This window comes from Desmodus rotundus, chromosome 2, assembly GCF_022682495.2.
Source record: "Desmodus rotundus isolate HL8 chromosome 2, HLdesRot8A.1, whole genome shotgun sequence".
Classification (NCBI taxonomy): Eukaryota; Metazoa; Chordata; class Mammalia; order Chiroptera; family Phyllostomidae; genus Desmodus; species Desmodus rotundus.
Genome location: NC_071388.1, coordinates 5,160,964 through 5,179,314, shown reverse-complemented (window position 1 = coordinate 5,179,314; position 18,351 = coordinate 5,160,964). Strand labels below are relative to the sequence as shown.

Sequence of the window (18,351 nt, the reverse complement as noted above, 5' to 3'; positions counted from 1 at the left end):
CCTCTAATGTATTTTCACACGTTACTGTTCCAAATGCACTGTAGTTAGAAAAATTCAAAATAATCTTGAGACCAAAATTTACTGTAAAGACCACCTAGTCCTGGGGTCAGCAAACTGCCCTGGTACAGGGCCTGTTTCTGTATGGTTTTATAAACACCAGCCTCAGGTATGGTTTTTATACTTCTAAAAGTTGTAAAGACAAACAAGCAAAACCAAATAAGGACACACAATGGAAGCCCACCAAGCCTAAACCTCCACTCTCTGGTCCCTTATAGAGAAGTGAGCTGACTGCTCCAGCCCAGCGGCTCTGAGCCTCTTCTCTACCAGATGCCCTGACAACGTGGGTGTACTTCCTGCAGTGGTGGGGGCCGTAGTGATCACACTATGCATGCTCCAAGTACAGAATCACAGTCTAATCCTGCCTGCTTGCATCTAGACAAAGAAACTAAAAGGAAATTTTACTTATGCCTCCATTTAGAATGTGTTTAACAATAAATTACCTTAACACATGTTGAGATTTTCTGAAAACTCATTTTTAAATAGACAATAGTATAACCCTTAACATCCCCATTAATACTGAATTTATTAAAAATAGAATCACTGAATTTTTGTTTTTAGTTACAATGTACAAATTTGCAAAAGACCACTGCTCTCACTCAAAGTAAGAACAAGCCTGGCAGATAAGCCACAAAAATCATTCCTTTTAAAAAACCCACCAGAGGGTTAAGGAAGCCCGAATTAAGTAAATTCTAGAATACGAAAAGCTTTTCCTTGAGAAGCCTTTCCTTCTTATGGTAGGGGAAGGAGCAACTGCTGTATGTCTGGATAAGGAGAATCCATCCCCGGCTCTGAACTGACTGCTAACAGCTGCTTACGGACAGGCCTGCGGATGCGGAGAGGCAGAGGAGCCCAGCCGGGGCCCCTGGGGCACTGTAAGTCTCGGGCAGGAGCAGCAGGGTGAACACAGATTGCCTGGAGCACAAGGCCCGGGACGGGCTGCTGGCTGGGCGATAGATGATGCAGAGGGACCACTCCCTCTCCTCAAAGAGCGCTCAAAGTCCCTAAGGACAGTGGAGAACACAGTCCAAGTCAAGCACACAAGCAAAGCCCTGACTTCCCCACACTGTGAACAAGACTGAGTCAGTCCCCCACAAGTGGCCCAACGGAGTGAGAGGTGCCTCTTTGTGAAGAGAAATAAGATTTGCTTCTATCCACAAGAAAGTTTGGCAACCCTTAAAAACAAATTAGACACAAGAAACAACAACAAAAAAGGGTCCATAATGAAGTGAAAGTAAGTTGAAGATCCACATAACTGGTGACCCAGGTGTTGAAAATGGCAGACAGGCATTTTAAAACAGGTATGATAAAAAGGTTAAAGAATTTAGTTCAAAGGGTTGACAGCACGTGTGACTAGACAGGGGACTTCAAAAGAGATAGTAAAACTTTTTTTAAAAAGCTTAAATGGAAATGCTAAAGCAAAAAAATAGTAATATCAGAAAAGAAGAATCCATTTAATGGTTTTAATAAATGACTGGACTCAGCAGAAGGGAAAAAAAATCATTGAACTAGACCACAGAGCAAAGAAATAATCCAAACTAAGACCAAAAACAAAAAAACAAAAAAAACCCCAAAAACCCACAGACAAACCCCCAAAACCCAATAAATAAACCAACCAGAGACCTCTGAGATAATATTAAGCACTACAATATACATGTATTTGGGGGGTTAGAAGAGAGAAAGATGCTGAAGCAGAACAAATGTTTGAAAAGATAATGTCTAAGGATTTTAAAAAACTGATAAAAGATATCAACCAACAGATCCAAGAAACTTAACAAACTCCAGTTTTTGTGAAATATCGAAAATCATTGAAGAGAAAGGATATCTGCTTGAACAGGCTTTAAAGGCAGACAAAAGTGCCCTATTCTGAAAAAAAGAGGCCACAAAGGCCATACATTAGTAAGAAAGAGAAGCGATTTTAAGGACGAAGGGCTAGGCTAGTTCTGTTTTGTGGAAATGCAGTTGGGTTTACAACTCGGACTGCCTTTCTCTATAAAGCTCACCACCGGGCCTCGAAGAGAAGATGAACACCAGCTGTGGGGCTTTTGGCTGTACAAGAAGACATAACCAACAAGAAAGAATCCCTTCTCTGGATTGGTTCCACTGATGCTTTGTCCCTGAAGTCTGGAAGTACCTGTACAGTAAGGGGCTGCCTTCTAAAGTTCCTCTGATACTGGACAATGCCCCCAGCCACCCAGAACCCATGAGTTCATCAATTAAAGTGTCAAAGTGGTCTACTTGCTCCCAAACACAATGTCTTAAATTCAGACTCTACACCAGAAAAGTCAAATGGACCTCTAAGGCTCGTTACACACAGTACACTCCATGAAACGGATCATCAAGGCTACCGAAAAGATCCCCAACAGAGAGAACGTCGTGGAAGTATGGAAGGGTCGCACCACTGAAGATGCCATTGTTATTATGGAAAAGGCCGTGAAAACCACCAAGCCCGAAACAATCCATTCATGTCCAGTTATCGTGTATGACTGCACAGGGTTTATGACACAGCCAATCAGGGAAATCATAAAAGAGATTGTGGATATGACAGAAAGAGGAGCGGGATGGTGGTGGAAGGGTTTCAAGATACAGATCTTAGAAAAAGTCAAGAACTAACAGATCGCACCAGAGGAATTAACAGAGGACGGCTTGATGGGGACGAGCACTTCTGAACCAGTGAGCAAGAAGAGGCAGCATCAGGGAAAAACTGAGTTAGACAATGTGGTAGAAGAGCTCTGAATATTCAAGACTGCTTTTGACTACTTTTATGACAGGAACTCCTCTATGATATAGAAAAATTTTTAGAAAAATGAAAAGAAACAAAAAAGTCAACCAGAAATTCCAACGTATTTCTATCAAGTTACACCAAGTGTTCCTGCCCCCGCTCCACCTCCTGCATCTCTGCCACCTGAGACAGCAAGACCAGTCTACCCAGCAAGAAGACCTTCACTGTACTCTATTGCCACCTAAAGAACAGTAAATAATTGTCATGCCATACAGTTAATAAACTAATCTGTTGTGTGCGTGTCTTCATGTGACAATCTAATCAATCTACAGCAAGATCTGCAGACGTTTCCGTGGCAATGCCGTCAGCATCGCCAGGTACCCATCACGGAGAGCATCGCGTGCAAGACCGGCACGGAGGCGGGTGGCCCGTCCTACGCAGGTATAAGGTGAGCGCTATTTCATGTAAGATTAACACTCATGAGGTACCTTCTTACTGTTCTGTAACTCCTCCTTCAAAGAATTACACTACTTTATGGTATGCCTCTCTGTATCTCTCTCTCACTCTCTCTTGTAATTAGAGAAACTACATATCAGCTTATCATCACAGGTGTTTTTTTAAACATAACAATGTTTCCAACACTGTTTTATAAATATGACTGTGATACTGTATGCCATAAACACTTTATGACGATTCATTCATTTGTGTGTAGGCTAGGCTACCGTGAAGCTCTCGTATCACTGTTGCTTCATTACCAATGCATGAAGTGTTACACCTGTAAAGTATGAACCTGTCTTTTCATTTTTGATGTCTACTGTTAATAAAAATGTATAACATCTACTGTGTTCTGTAACATATAAAACTATTGATATAGGTACTAACAGACAATTCATCTTGTAAACAGATGTTAACTTCTAATATTGATAAGTACAGTACTATAAATGTATTTTCCTTATAACCTTAGTAACATTTTCTTTTCTCTAGCTTACTGTATTATAAAACTGTAGTATGTAATCAACTTTCACGCTAACAGTAAGATTTCCAGTAAACAGTAAGCTATTAGTAAAGTTTGGGGAAGTCAAAAGTTATTCCCAGATTTTTGACTGCACGGCAGGGCCAGCACCCCCAACCCCTGTGTTGTTCAAGGCTCAACCGTACTTGAATTTGAGACTTACCACAAAGTTATAATCAGCACTGTAGTAATGGTTTGAGAACAGACAGGCCAATGGAACAGAACAGAATCCAAATACAGACCAGCACGTAAAAAATAGTTTTGTTTGGGACAATCATGCAATGTCAGGCGAAGGCAATAGGGAAAGGCAACTGTTCTCAACAAATGAAATAATGCTGACACTAGGTAAGCATTTGGGGAAAAAATTTCAACTCCTACTCCTCATTACATACTAAAACATTAATTCAAGATGGACCACAGAACTCTAACTGTAAAAGCTGAAGTCAGAAAAAACTTTTAGAAAATATCAGAGAGTATCTTCACAAACTTGAAGAAGGCAAATGTTTCTTAAAATACAAAAAATACTATTCATAAAAACATTGGAAAATTTAATTCCATCAAATTAACATCTCCTGCCGATTAAGAGAGAACAAGTAAAAAAATAGGCAAGCTACAGTCTGGGAAAAAACACTGACAATCTATGACAAAGGACTTATATCCAGTATGTGTAAAGAACTACAACTCAAAAATTAAACAAGCCAATAACAAAAGGGTGAAAGAATAAAAAGATTGCCATGAAAGGAGAGAGACATTAATGGCTAGTAAGCACATGAAAAGGTGGTCAGTATCATCAGCCACGGGGAAATGCACATGGAAACCACTCCATACATACCAGAATAGCTGAAGTAAAAAAGATCAACCATATTAAACAGTGAGGACATCATGCAACTGGAACCCTCACTCATGTGGGATGTAAAATGATAAAACTATGCAGTACTGTTTAGTGTTTTCTTACGAAGGTAAAAAACACACGTACCCTACAACCTGGTAATAATTCCACTTTTAGGTAGTCTTGCCACAGAAATGAAAACATGTAAATACAAGAGTTATATAAGAATGTTTCCAGTAGCCTTATTCGTAATATCCCAAACTAGAAACAAACCAAACATCCATCAACAAATAAATACAGGTAAGTTATGGTATTTTCATTCAATGAAATACAATGAAGCAATAAAATGAAGTAACTCCTGAGACACACAACAATACAAATGGAACCCCAAAAACAATGTTTGCAGAGTCAAAGAAAAAAATAATAAATACTGTAGAGTTCAAAACTAACTTATGATGACAGAAATCATTAAGCGGGTGGGAAGACAGAATCAGGGCGGTAGAAATACAGGGGTGGGCCAAAGTAGGTTTACAGTTGTTCGTATGGAAAAATGCATGCAGGTCATGATTACTACAAGAGCTTTATTAACTCAAAGAATGCCACAATGCAACTGTAAACCTACTTTGGCTCAGTCCTGTGTATCTTGTTATAGTTTTATATGTTGTAAATAAAGATCAAAACTCAACAAACAAAACACTGTAAATACCTATCAAGTTGGGTATAAATTATACTTTAACAAAACAGCATCATTTATAGTCTTAATTCTTCATCCCCCTTTCCCATGGAAGAAAAAATATATATAGTAGATATAGATTTCAATCCTGGGAAGTTAAAATGGGCTCTTGAATCATAAAATGAGAAATTAAAAGTAAAAATAAAACCACTAAGAAAATCAACTGCACCTACGCCTGATGGTAGCACACATACGCATCTAGTTATGCTGATGGTTAGAGCTCCTGGGACACCCTTCACAATGTAACCATTTGGCCGTGGATATGTAGGGTGTTTCTCTTTCCTTTATTTTACAAAATTTATTTCTGTTTAAAGAGAAATATTTTATACTTTTAAAAATTAAGCTTCTTAAATCAGCTGCTAATTGTGGCTATAGGAAATCTCATAAAAATCTAGTTAATTACAGGTTAAGATACTTTTAATTTTAGGAAGGGAACAAGATTTTTATGAAATGCCCCCACCCCCAGAGATAATTAAAAATAATAATGATTATAGCTCAAACTGGGAGAAATGACAGGTTATAACCCATAGTGACTTAAGTATGGTTTTATAAGGTAGAGATTTGGGAAATGGGATGAACATTTTATTTAGAAAAAGAACAAAAATAGCATAAGAAAAAGACCATTTCAAAATGGAAGAAGTAGTAGCAGCCTGTACTGCAGAGAGATAAAACATAAGGTATGTTTCACATCCTCCATGCTAACTCCAATCAACTGGCAGGAGCTACCTTGAATGCTGGTGAAGCTAAGAAGGAGAGTCCCAGGCTGTGTTTTGGTTCAGTGGGAAACACCAAGGGTCACAATCGATTAAGCTATGTGAACAAAGGCAAAAGGGCCCAGGAAGTCTGCTTGATATTTTCCACCCCTTCCTTAGGGGAGGTAGGCATAACTTAGCTGCCAGATACTGCATTGCTTGGAACTTCAGAGAATAAGGCAGAATGCAGTAAGTTACAAATCAACTGTGAAATATATGATTACATCTACACTCTTTTCTGAAGAAAATCACTTGGTATTAAAAGTGAAGAGTCCATGGCTATATGAAGGTGAATTAAAGCAAACAACAGTAATCCCCTGGAAATGAATGACACATGGTGGCAGTACCACTAAAACGCAAGGGCAAAGTAACAAGTGGAGCAAAGATACAATCTCTTAATTAAAAATGCAAAACTACAGTCACAAGGTGCCTGTTATACACATCATATACAATCTCATGCACAAATTATATTCGTTTGATACTAAAACAAGCTAGATTACAAAATGCATATTATTTTCCGATATCTAACACAAAAAGTTAAATCAAGATGCAACACTGCCATCACTTTATTAAACTTACATTTTTTAGGTATCTAAAAATGTTGTCATATGAAAGAAAATCACTAAAATAACCCTAATGTGTTAAAGCCTCACTTCTAAAGATTTCAGAGATGGGCCACGCTTGCTATCCATGTCATCAAGCTAGGAATATAAAATCAAAGACCCACCTAGTCAGTTCATATTCTTGTCACATACTGCTTAAGTCAACATTCTTTTTCTTCTATGTGAACTTAAAAAAAAAGCCATTCACTACAGTTATGACTTCCACTGTTCACAGCGGCAGCGATGTTAACTGTGCGTTCACCACATACCCAAGCTGTGAGAAACGACGGTCGAACTTACCGATCCTGATGCTGCAACAAGGTGCGGCGGCTTGATCAGCTGTCTCCAAAGGCAGAGAGTTGTTACACTGAAGCCTTAGAGAGAACTCTGACCATTAAGCAAACACTGGTCCCTACAGATAGTTCAGGTCAAACTATATCCAGCTTTTGAAAAAAATGTATACCTAAGTTTTTGAAACTGTTAACTCTAATTACCAAGCCTCAAAAAAGAAAAAAGAAAGAAAAAAAAAGTTTCCCTATTTTACCCGTTTTCCATCTTTGGTCTTCTTTAAGTTCCAAGTGCCGTCTGGCAACTTCTCAAAGAACTTTCTTGCTTTTGGTGCTTGGTCAAGAATATGAGCAGGTGGAATACCCAGAACTTCCACTATTTTATTCATCTGATCTACCTGTATTAGAAATAAAAACAAAACAAAAAAACCTGTAATTGCTCGTCAACTCATGCGTGCATTTATCAATGATAAGTAAGTACACGGGCATCTCCTGTGTGCCGGACACCCCTCTGGGCAGTGAGTGTGCCACAACGAACAGAAGAGAGAAAGTCAAGGCCCTCCTGAAAGCCTGCCATGGATGGGGGCGGGGGTGCAGACAATAAAACACACACCTGTGGTATGTCAGGTGGTCATGGATACAAAGAAGAAAAAAAAAACGGAGTTTTAAAAGGTTAAGTTTTTAGAAAGTCTTAAATAACCATCAAAACAAAAGAAACAAACAAACAAAACCCCCACCAAATCCCAGGGGCTTAATAAGGTATGGATCTAATAAACCATTTTTTTAAATGCAGATTCATTCAAATACCAAGTGTCTACTATATGCCAGAAACCATGCTCAGAATATAGCAGTAAACAAAACAGACAAACTCCATAGCAGAAAGTTTACAGGGGAAGAGATCACCAATAAACCACATAAATACATTATGTCAGATGACAACTAAGAACTCCAGAGAAAATGAAAGGGCACCGCCACTCACAGTAAGGTTCTATGGAAGGCGTCCCCAAGAGGGCGACGCGAGGGCAAAGATGAAGGGCAGTGAAGGAAGGAGGAGCCCAGTGCTATCTGGGGGAAAAGCACTTCAGGCACAGGGAAAACAAATGCAAAGGCCCAGGTATGGGACTGCGCCTGCTGTTTCCAAAGGACCAGAGAAGGTTGTGTGCTGGGTCAGAAAAAGTGAGGAGAGACAAGGAGGCCAAGTGGGGGAGAGAGGACAGAAATCAGAGGGAGGAGGGAGTTTTCAATCTACTCAGAGGACTCCGGCGTTTACAGTGAGATGGAGACCACTGAAGTTTCAGGTGATCCCAGTATCATTTAAACCACGAAAAGGCACTAATTTACACTAATATTATTTATAGTAAAACAGAAACGAACACACACTATGGCAGTTATTGCCAAACAGCATCTCTACCTATGAACAGTTGTAGAACCCAGGAGAAGTCACTAAATTTCATTGGTCTTTCTTTTCTCATTTATAAATGAATGGACTGATCAAGATGTGCAGTGGTTAACTTTTCTTTAAAAATGAAAAAAGCACACAAGTGAATAGGTTTTTTTTTTTTTAAGAAGGCAGATTTTAATTTTTCTAACTTTTTTTAGTCCTCACCCAAGGATATATTCACTGACTTTAGAAAGGAAGGGTGGGGGGGAGGGAGAGGGGGAGGGAGAGGGAGAGGGAGAGAGACAGAGACAGAGACAGAAAGAGAGAGTGAGAGGGAGAGAGAGAGAAACGTCAGTTGGCCTGCCTCCTCTTCACGAGTCCCCCGTCCCCAAATCAAACCTGCAACCCTTTGGTATATGGGATGACACTCCAGCCAACTGAGCCACCCAGCCGGAGCCAGATTTTTATTTTTATTTTTACATTAAATTTATTGGTGTGGCACTGGTTAATAAGATTATACAAATTGAGCATACATTTCTATGATACATGATCTGTATATTGCATTGCATACACCCAAAGTCAAATTATCTTCCATATATTTGACCCTCTTTATCCTTTATTACCCCCACCGGTGAATAGTGTTAAAACCAACCACAGCCCAATTCCTCTGACTGTGAGGGAGTGTGGCCTCTCCCTTGCCCCGCCAGGTACTGCCCCCTGACATTCAAAAATCTTCTAAGAACACAGGCAGAAAACCCGGGGACTAGAAGAAATATACGTAGCCTGTAGCTCAAAAATTCTGCAATACCAATTTACCCTAAATTATTCATTGGCCCAACTGGTGAACACTTCTTTAAACCCAAATCACACTCTCAAAATGTATAGTGCGCTCACACCATGGTCAGGATGGCCCTCACTCCTTCATTACCATCTTCTTCTGGTATTATGCTTAAAGTCTGTAAAATGTGCACCCAAGTACTTAACATTTTATCTGTTTTATTGTTCTCCTTTATTAGCAGATTAAAAGACCTCACTTCCCATCTCACCATTACACAGTAATTGAAAAGAATGAGTAACAGAAATTCAAAACTACTGTAACGTGTGAACAGACCGTTTCCTACACACAGCCCTCAGACCATGCTGTCACAGACCAGAGACACAACCATGGCAACTGTGGCAACAGAGACAGAACCTTTAGAGCAGTCCACCACGTACCTCATTGGCGCCACTGAACAGAGGCTCTCCAGTGTGCATTTCAACCAAAATACACCCGAGGGACCACATGTCAATAGCAAGGTCGTAAGGCATTCCCAGTAGCACCTCTGGAGACCGGTAAAAGCGACTCTGAATATACTGGTATATCTGAAATATATTTCAAACTAATATTAATTCCAAAATAAGTTTTGTTTATTGTAGTCCACACTGGATTAAGAACGCTAACCTAATGCTAACAAAATAATAATAATAATAATAATAATAATAATAATAATAATAATAATGTTAACTCCTAAATTAGGGTTCCTTTTACCAATTTCAACAATAGACTACAAATATTGTTTAAAGAACTAGAAATGTCCAAGGAGTGGTTAATCTGCCTGTGAAATGCAAAATGTATAAAACTAAAGTCCTCTCATTTAGTCCAGTCCTAACTAGTAATCAAGATACATCTTAAAACAAGCATGCCTTATTATAAGAAAATATTGAGAATATTTTATTTCTCTTTTAATTATGTCATTGCTATGGCTGGCACTTGGTTTACCATTAACTTAACAGCTAAACTGTATTTATAAAGTTAACCTTCTTTAGGTTAACAGGTTAGACTGTATTTCAGCATTACAAGTCAAACAGAGTACATACAATGTAATGGAAAATCCAGACATCGGTACTACACTAGTACCACAGATTAATTCTAGAAACACTGCCATGTAAAGATGCAATCGGGAGTTGTTTCTGGTTAATCAGTCACTTCTCTGCCCTGTCCCCCTCCCACCTCAATCTAAGACTTCTTACAAAAGAAAATACCAAAATGGGTTATTTTCAATGAAGTAATCTGAAAATGTCTTGAGAGACCACTTCATCTTCACTTAGCCATTGTAAGTTTATATCTAGAAATATTGTCAAAGACTTATTTTTTTTTTTTTTAAAAAACTAAGAAATAAAATCCTCCTAACTAAACTTTCTAAGTGAATACTCAGGCCAGGCAGCCAGTAACGTGGCTCCCACCTCCACCTCCAGCCAAGCCTCCAAGAGTAATCTCATGCTCCATGAGCAAGTAAACCCCACCCTACGGTCTTCTCAGAAAAGAAAGTGTAACTCAAAGGGACCAGGAAGAAGGGCTACATTTCCCAGGCTTTATAAACTAACATCACTGCTGATCCCTCCCTGCTACTCAGATGATCTTATTTCCCACCTAAATGCAAGTCAGTCTGTCACCTTCACACGTTGGTTGTTTGGTTACCATGGTGACGGGGTCACCTAAAAGGCTGTGCACCAGAATCTCCTGAGGAATATTCTCTGAAATTCACCGGCCCTGCCACCTTCTGATGCTGAGCCAAGAGACCTAGGGTACAGCCAGTGCAGGAGTACTTTGGAAATGACTCCCCATGTGATTCTGATACATTCACATGGCTGAAACTCAATGAGCTAAAGGGATAGTTTGTGTCTCTTTAGCTGCAGAGAAAGAGTAGTGTTGGATATTAGGACAGAACATAAGACGTGGTTCAAATAGAGAAAATGTTTTTCCAAGTCTAAAACCTATTCAAGTAACTCTCAGGATGGGTGTGTATTTTCCAGTCAACACACATGCCATCCCACATGAACTATGAGCATCTCTTGATTTTCAAAGGCATCTGAAACAGCAAACTTTCCTTCCCACACCTTCAATTTTGAAAATTATTTCAATGATCTATATAGCACTGCTGCTGTAAAATAACTTGCAAAAAATAAAAAAATAGCAAAAAGCCGGACAATCCTGTTAGCTGGCTACAAACCCCCCAGATTAAATTGACCTGCTGTACTTAAAGCCTAGAGAAGAGCTGGATCGGACAGGAAATCTCACTAATTTGGAAAAATAGAAAATGAGAAGGCAGTATAAGATACTAATATATGTAAGTTACTTGTGTTTTTCTTTAAAAAAAATAGTCTCAATACTTTTGAGCAAAAAGTGTTTAATAACAGTAAAATATTATCAAATAGTGATCCTAGATCTTCCAAGAAGAGAACAACTTATAATTTCTATTTTACACCTAAAACACACTGTTCAGAAAAATGCTAGAAATAACGCTACAATAAATAAATATTAGGAAAAATTTCCTTTCCTAAATCACCTAAATGTAAATTTGTGTTTTGCTATAGCCATGTCTATTTTTAGCAGTCTAAGCCAGTTGGGACAAGCTTCAGAATTTATATAAGAAAAATACTCTAACTTATTTATCAAAACAAGTATGTCTATCAACTGTGTAATTTTTATACTATATTCCCATGTGGAATACCAAGTTACCTGTATTTTTTAACCCATTAGTTTTTTTTTTAGGAAAAATATTTCTCTCCATCTATCATTAGGGAAATATTTTACAGCAGTGACTCAATTTTCTAGCATTAGAATTTCCCCAAATTTACACTAAAACCTCTATTTGAAAATTATAGCTACAAGTCACCTAATATTTAATTCACTCATTGCCTATTGTCTCAGTCTTTTAGCATACAGTAATTTTTTAAAATCCACTTTGAAAAACCAATACCTTTCAATTCAAAGTCTTACTATTGACATTTTAAAAGGCATTTCCACAAAATAGGTATCAACACAAGTTAATTCAAGTGCTACCTTTTAAAGACAGCCATCCCATAGTTACCTCCATACTATATACGCATTAATAACACTTCACATAGCTTCCGACATGATTTTACCTAATTCCAGTTAATTCAGAACTCCTGAAGCTTACTCACCCGCTGCCCCAACTGACAAGAACTGCCAAAGTCAACGATCTTGATCGCACTGCGTTTGGGGTTACAGAGAAGGATATTCTCGGGTTTTAGATCACAGTGAATGATGCTAAGTTCTGGAGTCGCAAGGAAAAGCAGTGCAGTGCACATCTGCTGTGCAAACTTTCGTGTTAGGTTCAAAGAGACACCTCGAAAATTGGTGTTCCTCAACAAGTCATAGAGGTTGTAGGACAGCATTTCAAAAACTAAACAGAGATGGTTTCGAAACATAAAGTGGCGTTTCAAATGCACTGAAAGAGAAAAGAGTTTCATTTAAAATTATACATAAACCAGTAAAACGAAGGTATGTGTGACCTCTCAAACATTCTGTAACATTACAATGTCAAATGCAGAGTGAAAATCATGTTAAAATCTGGAGATCCCCATCCTGCACATTCTTTAATCAGTTAAGAATATCTAAATTGTTCATCTGCTGAGTTAGACAGCTGCAATGTCTGCCAATAAGAAATACACTGTAAGAAGTACCATCAAAATGCCTTGTTTTTAAAAACTTAAGTCAGGTCTAAAAGCCTGAGTAGCAACCTGAAAAACAGTCCTAAGAATACTTGAGTACCTTTACCCTCACATGTGGGACAGAGCACCTTTTACCTGCTGGCAGCCCTGCCCCCGAATCTCACATGCCTGAGCTCCACCCCAGGATCTCAGGTCTGTGACAATGCAGCCCTCTCCAGGGAAGGCTGGGACATATATACACACCCTACTCTGCTGTGCCTAAGATTTCACTAGCAATTTTCAGTAACAACTGTCAGAGAAAGATACAGTTTTTTTCTCTTTTAGGCAAATATAGCAAATGTTTGGAAATCAGGCACTGGAAGGTACAAAGTTCATAATCAAAGCATTAGATCATCAAACCGGTACATGGGACATCTTGCGTAACACTGAAGGTTTGGGAACACTTCAAAATAAAGTTCAATTACAGGAAGAAATTATAAGTACGCTTATGAATAGGGAAAGTGAACACATTACTTGCTATCGCTGTTGACTATAAAGGCTTAATACTTGCTCAACTGCTTCAAAGACTGTGCTTTAAGTATTAACACTAACTGCACACCAAATGCAGTCATTCAATCTAGTGCTGGCCTTCACTACAGAAATCCTTACGTACATCCAAACTGAATACCTGTAACTCAACCATTTGTCAAGGTTACCTTTGTTTTGATCTTTTAGTATCATAAAAACAGGTTTCTCTACAGATCTACCTGAAATAATTATGACAGTATTCAGTATCTGGTCCCTGAGGATGGGGATATATGGATTTATCCTGGTAGCAATACTGTTTTTAGATCATTCCTGACACACGTGATCTAAAAATAGAGTGAACACGACACAAGTACTACATGCCTCTATGGGAAATCTACAGTACAAATCAACTCTGCAAATAAAACCAATCCTAAAAAGGTTACATAAGAGTGCATGACATCTGCTCTCCACCATTGAAATTCATAGGTTTAAAACTAAAAACATGACTCCATGTGACAGTAAAACAGCCCATAGACATGGTCCACGAAAAAGTTTTAATATGATTAAGCAGTTGCTACAGAAGGAATGCATAAGACTGCTTCTGATGGAAGATCAATACACTCAGCCCCTCCTGACCTCCCTACTCAGTACCCACTATCTCCAATGTGCTAATAAGCACTAGAGACATAGTAAAAGAATGCTCAAACGCAAGTATATCTGTTTAGTCTTTTAAACTAAACTTTGGGGAGAAAACATAAAGGGTCATTAACAAGACTTTGTTTTAGACCTAAACTGAATTTTCTTTCAACTAGACTGTAGTAGGTACTAAATAATCCAGATAAGAAATTACGCCAGCCTTGGCAGGATAGCACAGTTGGTTGAAGCATCGTCCTGCTACCCCAAGGTTGCAGGGTCAATCTCTGGTCAGGGCATATACAAGAGCGAACCACTGAATGTAGCAATAAATGGAACAACAAATCAATGTTTCTGTCTCTCGCTCTCTAAAACCAACAAATCCAAATTAAAACAATAAAGAACTGTCTTAAATGAAATTATGCTAGATGGTAAAGATTTTTTAAGAGTTCAAAGACTTAAGACTAAAAATCTCAGATCTGAGTCAACTATATTGAACAATCACTTCAAAATATTTACATCATAAAAGAGCAATAGGACTTTCAGACACCTTACATTTCAGGTATCAGCTCTACTGGTATGGCTGCATCTAATTCTGAAGTTCTTTAGTTATTGTTTTCAAACACAGAACCTCAGTTTCTTCAGGTACTGCATTCACCATCTTCCTAAAAGAACTTCAAAAAAACTCATCCAAAAGATTATCTGTGATGACTTACCTAATTAATACTGATTCATCAGTTTACTAAGAACAAAAATGATAGCCATTATTATATAAGAACTGAGTAGCTAACATTTATTGAGCCCCTACTACATGCCTGACATATTTTCTTTCAAAAATGTAGAATTAAAATGTTATTGTAACGCAACAACACAAAATACAACACATGAGAGTGAGAAGACGACAGAAGGCACATCAGGGACCACTGTTTAAGTCAAGCATCCTCAGAATGACCTTCTTGTGCTTCTATGCCTCTTGAACGGAAATGGGCTCTCCTTATACTAAATTATAATCACAGTGAACAGCAAACGTTCAGTAACTGTGAAGAAAAAAGGCTTTTAGTACTGGTGTTACTACTATGGATTATATAATAGATATCTAAAGAGAAGAAACTAAGGAAGAAAAAGTAATAGTATAAGCTCATTTTATTGTACAGTGGGCAACGAAGGGTGTTCATAAATGAAATCTAATCTTGTGTATCTGAACCTTATAGTTTTAAACATACATTTTTTTGTTTCCACCACTTTGGGGATAACTAAAGAACCATTAACACCACAATGTCCTCCCTTATTTTCTTAAAAAAGAGTTAAATAAAATTTAACCTCATGTTTATCAGGTAAGGCCAGAATTTCTGAATGTAAGTTACTAAGTATGTACCTGCCTATAGAAACTTCTATAATTAATTAATTCTAAGGTCTCTATCATTAAATTGATGGCTTATTCATGCTTGGCAGCAAATTTATCTCTTGGTGGCATATAAAATATTGGTTTCTGACAACCACTGGCACTGAGATTTAATTAAGAATAGTGTTAAAGAATGTATAATTAGATGTTTTGCCCATATACCAACTGGCCCCTAGATTTCACTATTTTCCTCATTTTTCTGTCTCTTTCTTTTCAGGAGAAACACATGAAAATGAAACAAACACAGCCTCTGGCGTCAAGCAGAGGTAGGTTCACATCCGATCTCCAGAGCGGTGAGGCCTTGAGTACTGGTGCTCTTTACACTGGGTTGGCCAAAAAGTCCATTTAGTGTTTTCCACAAAATAAAAGACACATTTTTCATTTTTACCAATACTTCATTGATTTGCACATTTTAAGTATGTCAGCTACCTCCTGCTTTTGGCTTCTAGTGGGTAGAGGCCAGGGGTGCTGCTAAACATCTTCCAATGCATAAGACAGCCCCACAGCAAAGAATTATTTGGCCAAATGTCAGTAATGCCAAGAAACTTCGCAGATCACTTCAACACGTTTGATGAGTCATAGCACCTTCTCCATACACTGCACAATTTTTTTTTTTTTTTTTTTTTTTTTTTTTGCGTTTCGGTTGTGTTTTCACCTTTCTTGAAATAATGCAACTTAATATGCTGAAAATGTTGTACCATTTTCTTCCATCTTCAATATTAAAAGGGCTGCACAAAAATTCACCAATTTTGGCAAGTTTTTTTTTTTTCTTTAAATGCACACTGATGTGACAGCTGTCACAATACAATCTAACAAAATTGTCTTGAATGAAGTTGAAGACAACTAAGCACTACCAGAGCCATTGTATAGAAAAAACGTAACAGACTTTTTGGCCAAACCAATATAAACCGTCTGTACCACCATGTTCCTTATAGGACTGCTATGATTATTACTGATGGTGGAAAAAAAACACAAAGAATATGGCAGAAGTTCAGTAAGTAGTGGCTATTATCTCTTTTCTGTTGTAATAAAGTCCAACAGTTTCTCATGCTGCCAAATTGACAAACAGCCTGAGGAGGAGCCTGAGATCTTGACTCAGAATGGTTCTATAACCATTAAGAACATTATTAGCTTAATTCTCACTTCTGATCTATAATAGAAATGGTTCAAGTCACCAGGAAGAGCACTCTCTGAATAACTGCATGATTAAAGCAAACAAATGCGACTTGTAAGCTGCCACCAACCCCGTAAGACACTACTACTCTCGCTTGTTTCTAAATAGTATGCCACTCGGAGTGCACATTCCCTAAAACTTAAGACTACGACTACCAACCAGATCAGGTCACTCAGACAAATCCATGCCCTCTGACGGAAACAAACAGCTGAGTTTTCAGTCAATCACTTTAAGATAAAATGAACACATTTCCACACAAAAATGACCCTTAACCCAAGCCCCTGCTCCAGGTCAGGGCATGCCGCTTCCCTCACCCACTTGCTCACCTATGTAGTATTTCATCTCAGTGTCATGTTTGTTCATGAGCTCAAGAAGTCGCACTTCTATCTGGGCTTGATTCAGAAAAGCCTTCTTGTTCTTTATGATTTTAATGGCAACCCATTCTTGCTCCACACGATCATAGGCCTTTACAACCTAAAAGAGAAGAAAGAGGAATTAAATCTCTATTTCATTAATGGCAACAATTTCCCAGCAGTTGACAATTCACCTTAATTGTGTATTTACCTAACTCCCCTTTTCTCGTTCTCCAACTCAGAAGAGACCCTTTTCATTTCCACTCAGTATCATCCGTTTACTACTACTTCACAAGCACTCTTAAGTCAATTTTTTCTACTGAATTTCTTTTGCATCCTTATAGTATTTACAAACACCCACAAAATAGACAACTTTCTTAACAGAATTATTTCCCTGCTTAAAAAATTATGAATTTTAACAAGTGCTCCGGTTTCTCCTTTCTTACTAAACAATACTGTAAGACAATTCTTCCAACTATTCCTTTAATGAGAGAGAAACCTGGTTAAAATCCCAAGTATTAGTGTAAAATATTTTAAAAGTTCTAAGTCACCTGAAAAATGTAGATAACTTTCTAACTTTAAATTAGATTTTCATAGATAAAAACTAGGTATGTAAAATAAAAATTAATTTACGCTAAAAAAAGTCAAATACAAGTTCCCAGTAAAGTTCCACAATACGGGGGTGGGCAAAAGTAGGTGTACAGTTGTTCATATGGAAAATATATAATAATAATAATTACAATAACAATACAAGAATAAACTGTTTCATGTTCTCATAACTGTACACCTACTTTTGGCCACCCCTGCACACATTAAATGCCATAATTAGAAAATTTTGATTGTTTCAAAATGAGAATCAATATCAAGGAAAGAGGTGTTCACGACCAAAATCACCACACCCCTCTCATTTTAAATTTACTCATTTAAAATGAGTTTAATACTAACAAAGATTTACATAAAAATTAAGAAATATGGATAAAAGAAACTATCTTTACCAATCGCAAATAACCACTGTAACTAATTAAATGAGTAATATTTGTAATATTGGACATAATATGAACAGTTAAGTTTCAGATACATTAATAGCACATTCAGAAAGTCTGGAGATGCAGGTAGAATTCCAAGTGATTCCAACTTGTGGGCTGAGTAACACTGGATTACAGGATGAAAATGGAATGTATGTTCCTTGAATGTATTGTTCAAGGTTAAATACACTGTCAATGACAAAGTATAAACAACTCAGCTGAAATCAAAATTGGAATGAAAAATGCAGTATGTCTAGTTTCACCCAATTCTAAAAATTACTGTCTACTGTCTTTTAAACCAGAGGCTACCAATGGACACAAGTGACCGAGCGCTTCTCACTGTCTATATACACTGGCTGCACCAAGAGCTGCAGTTCAGTGCCCAGGTCCCAATGGTCTCCAGGACAAAGGCCATTAAAGGGGGCCC

General features: G+C 37.9%; 1 protein-coding gene across 13 annotated transcripts in view; it reads right to left on the bottom strand.

Moving 5' to 3' along the window:
- Positions 1–18,351, bottom strand: part of DYRK1A (dual specificity tyrosine phosphorylation regulated kinase 1A) — a 135,400-nt gene that overhangs the window by 8,047 nt on the left and 109,002 nt on the right. For all 13 annotated transcript variants that reach the window (XM_045195748.2, XM_024561605.3, XM_053917115.1 and 10 more), the window contains 4 exons: positions 16,873–17,020; positions 12,321–12,607; positions 9,591–9,737; positions 7,252–7,392 (listed from right to left, as the gene is read on the bottom strand). In XM_045195748.2, the coding sequence (XP_045051683.1) occupies positions 7,252–7,392; positions 9,591–9,737; positions 12,321–12,607; positions 16,873–17,020 (723 nt within the window). The remainder of the gene's footprint in view (positions 1–7,251; positions 7,393–9,590; positions 9,738–12,320; positions 12,608–16,872; positions 17,021–18,351) is intronic.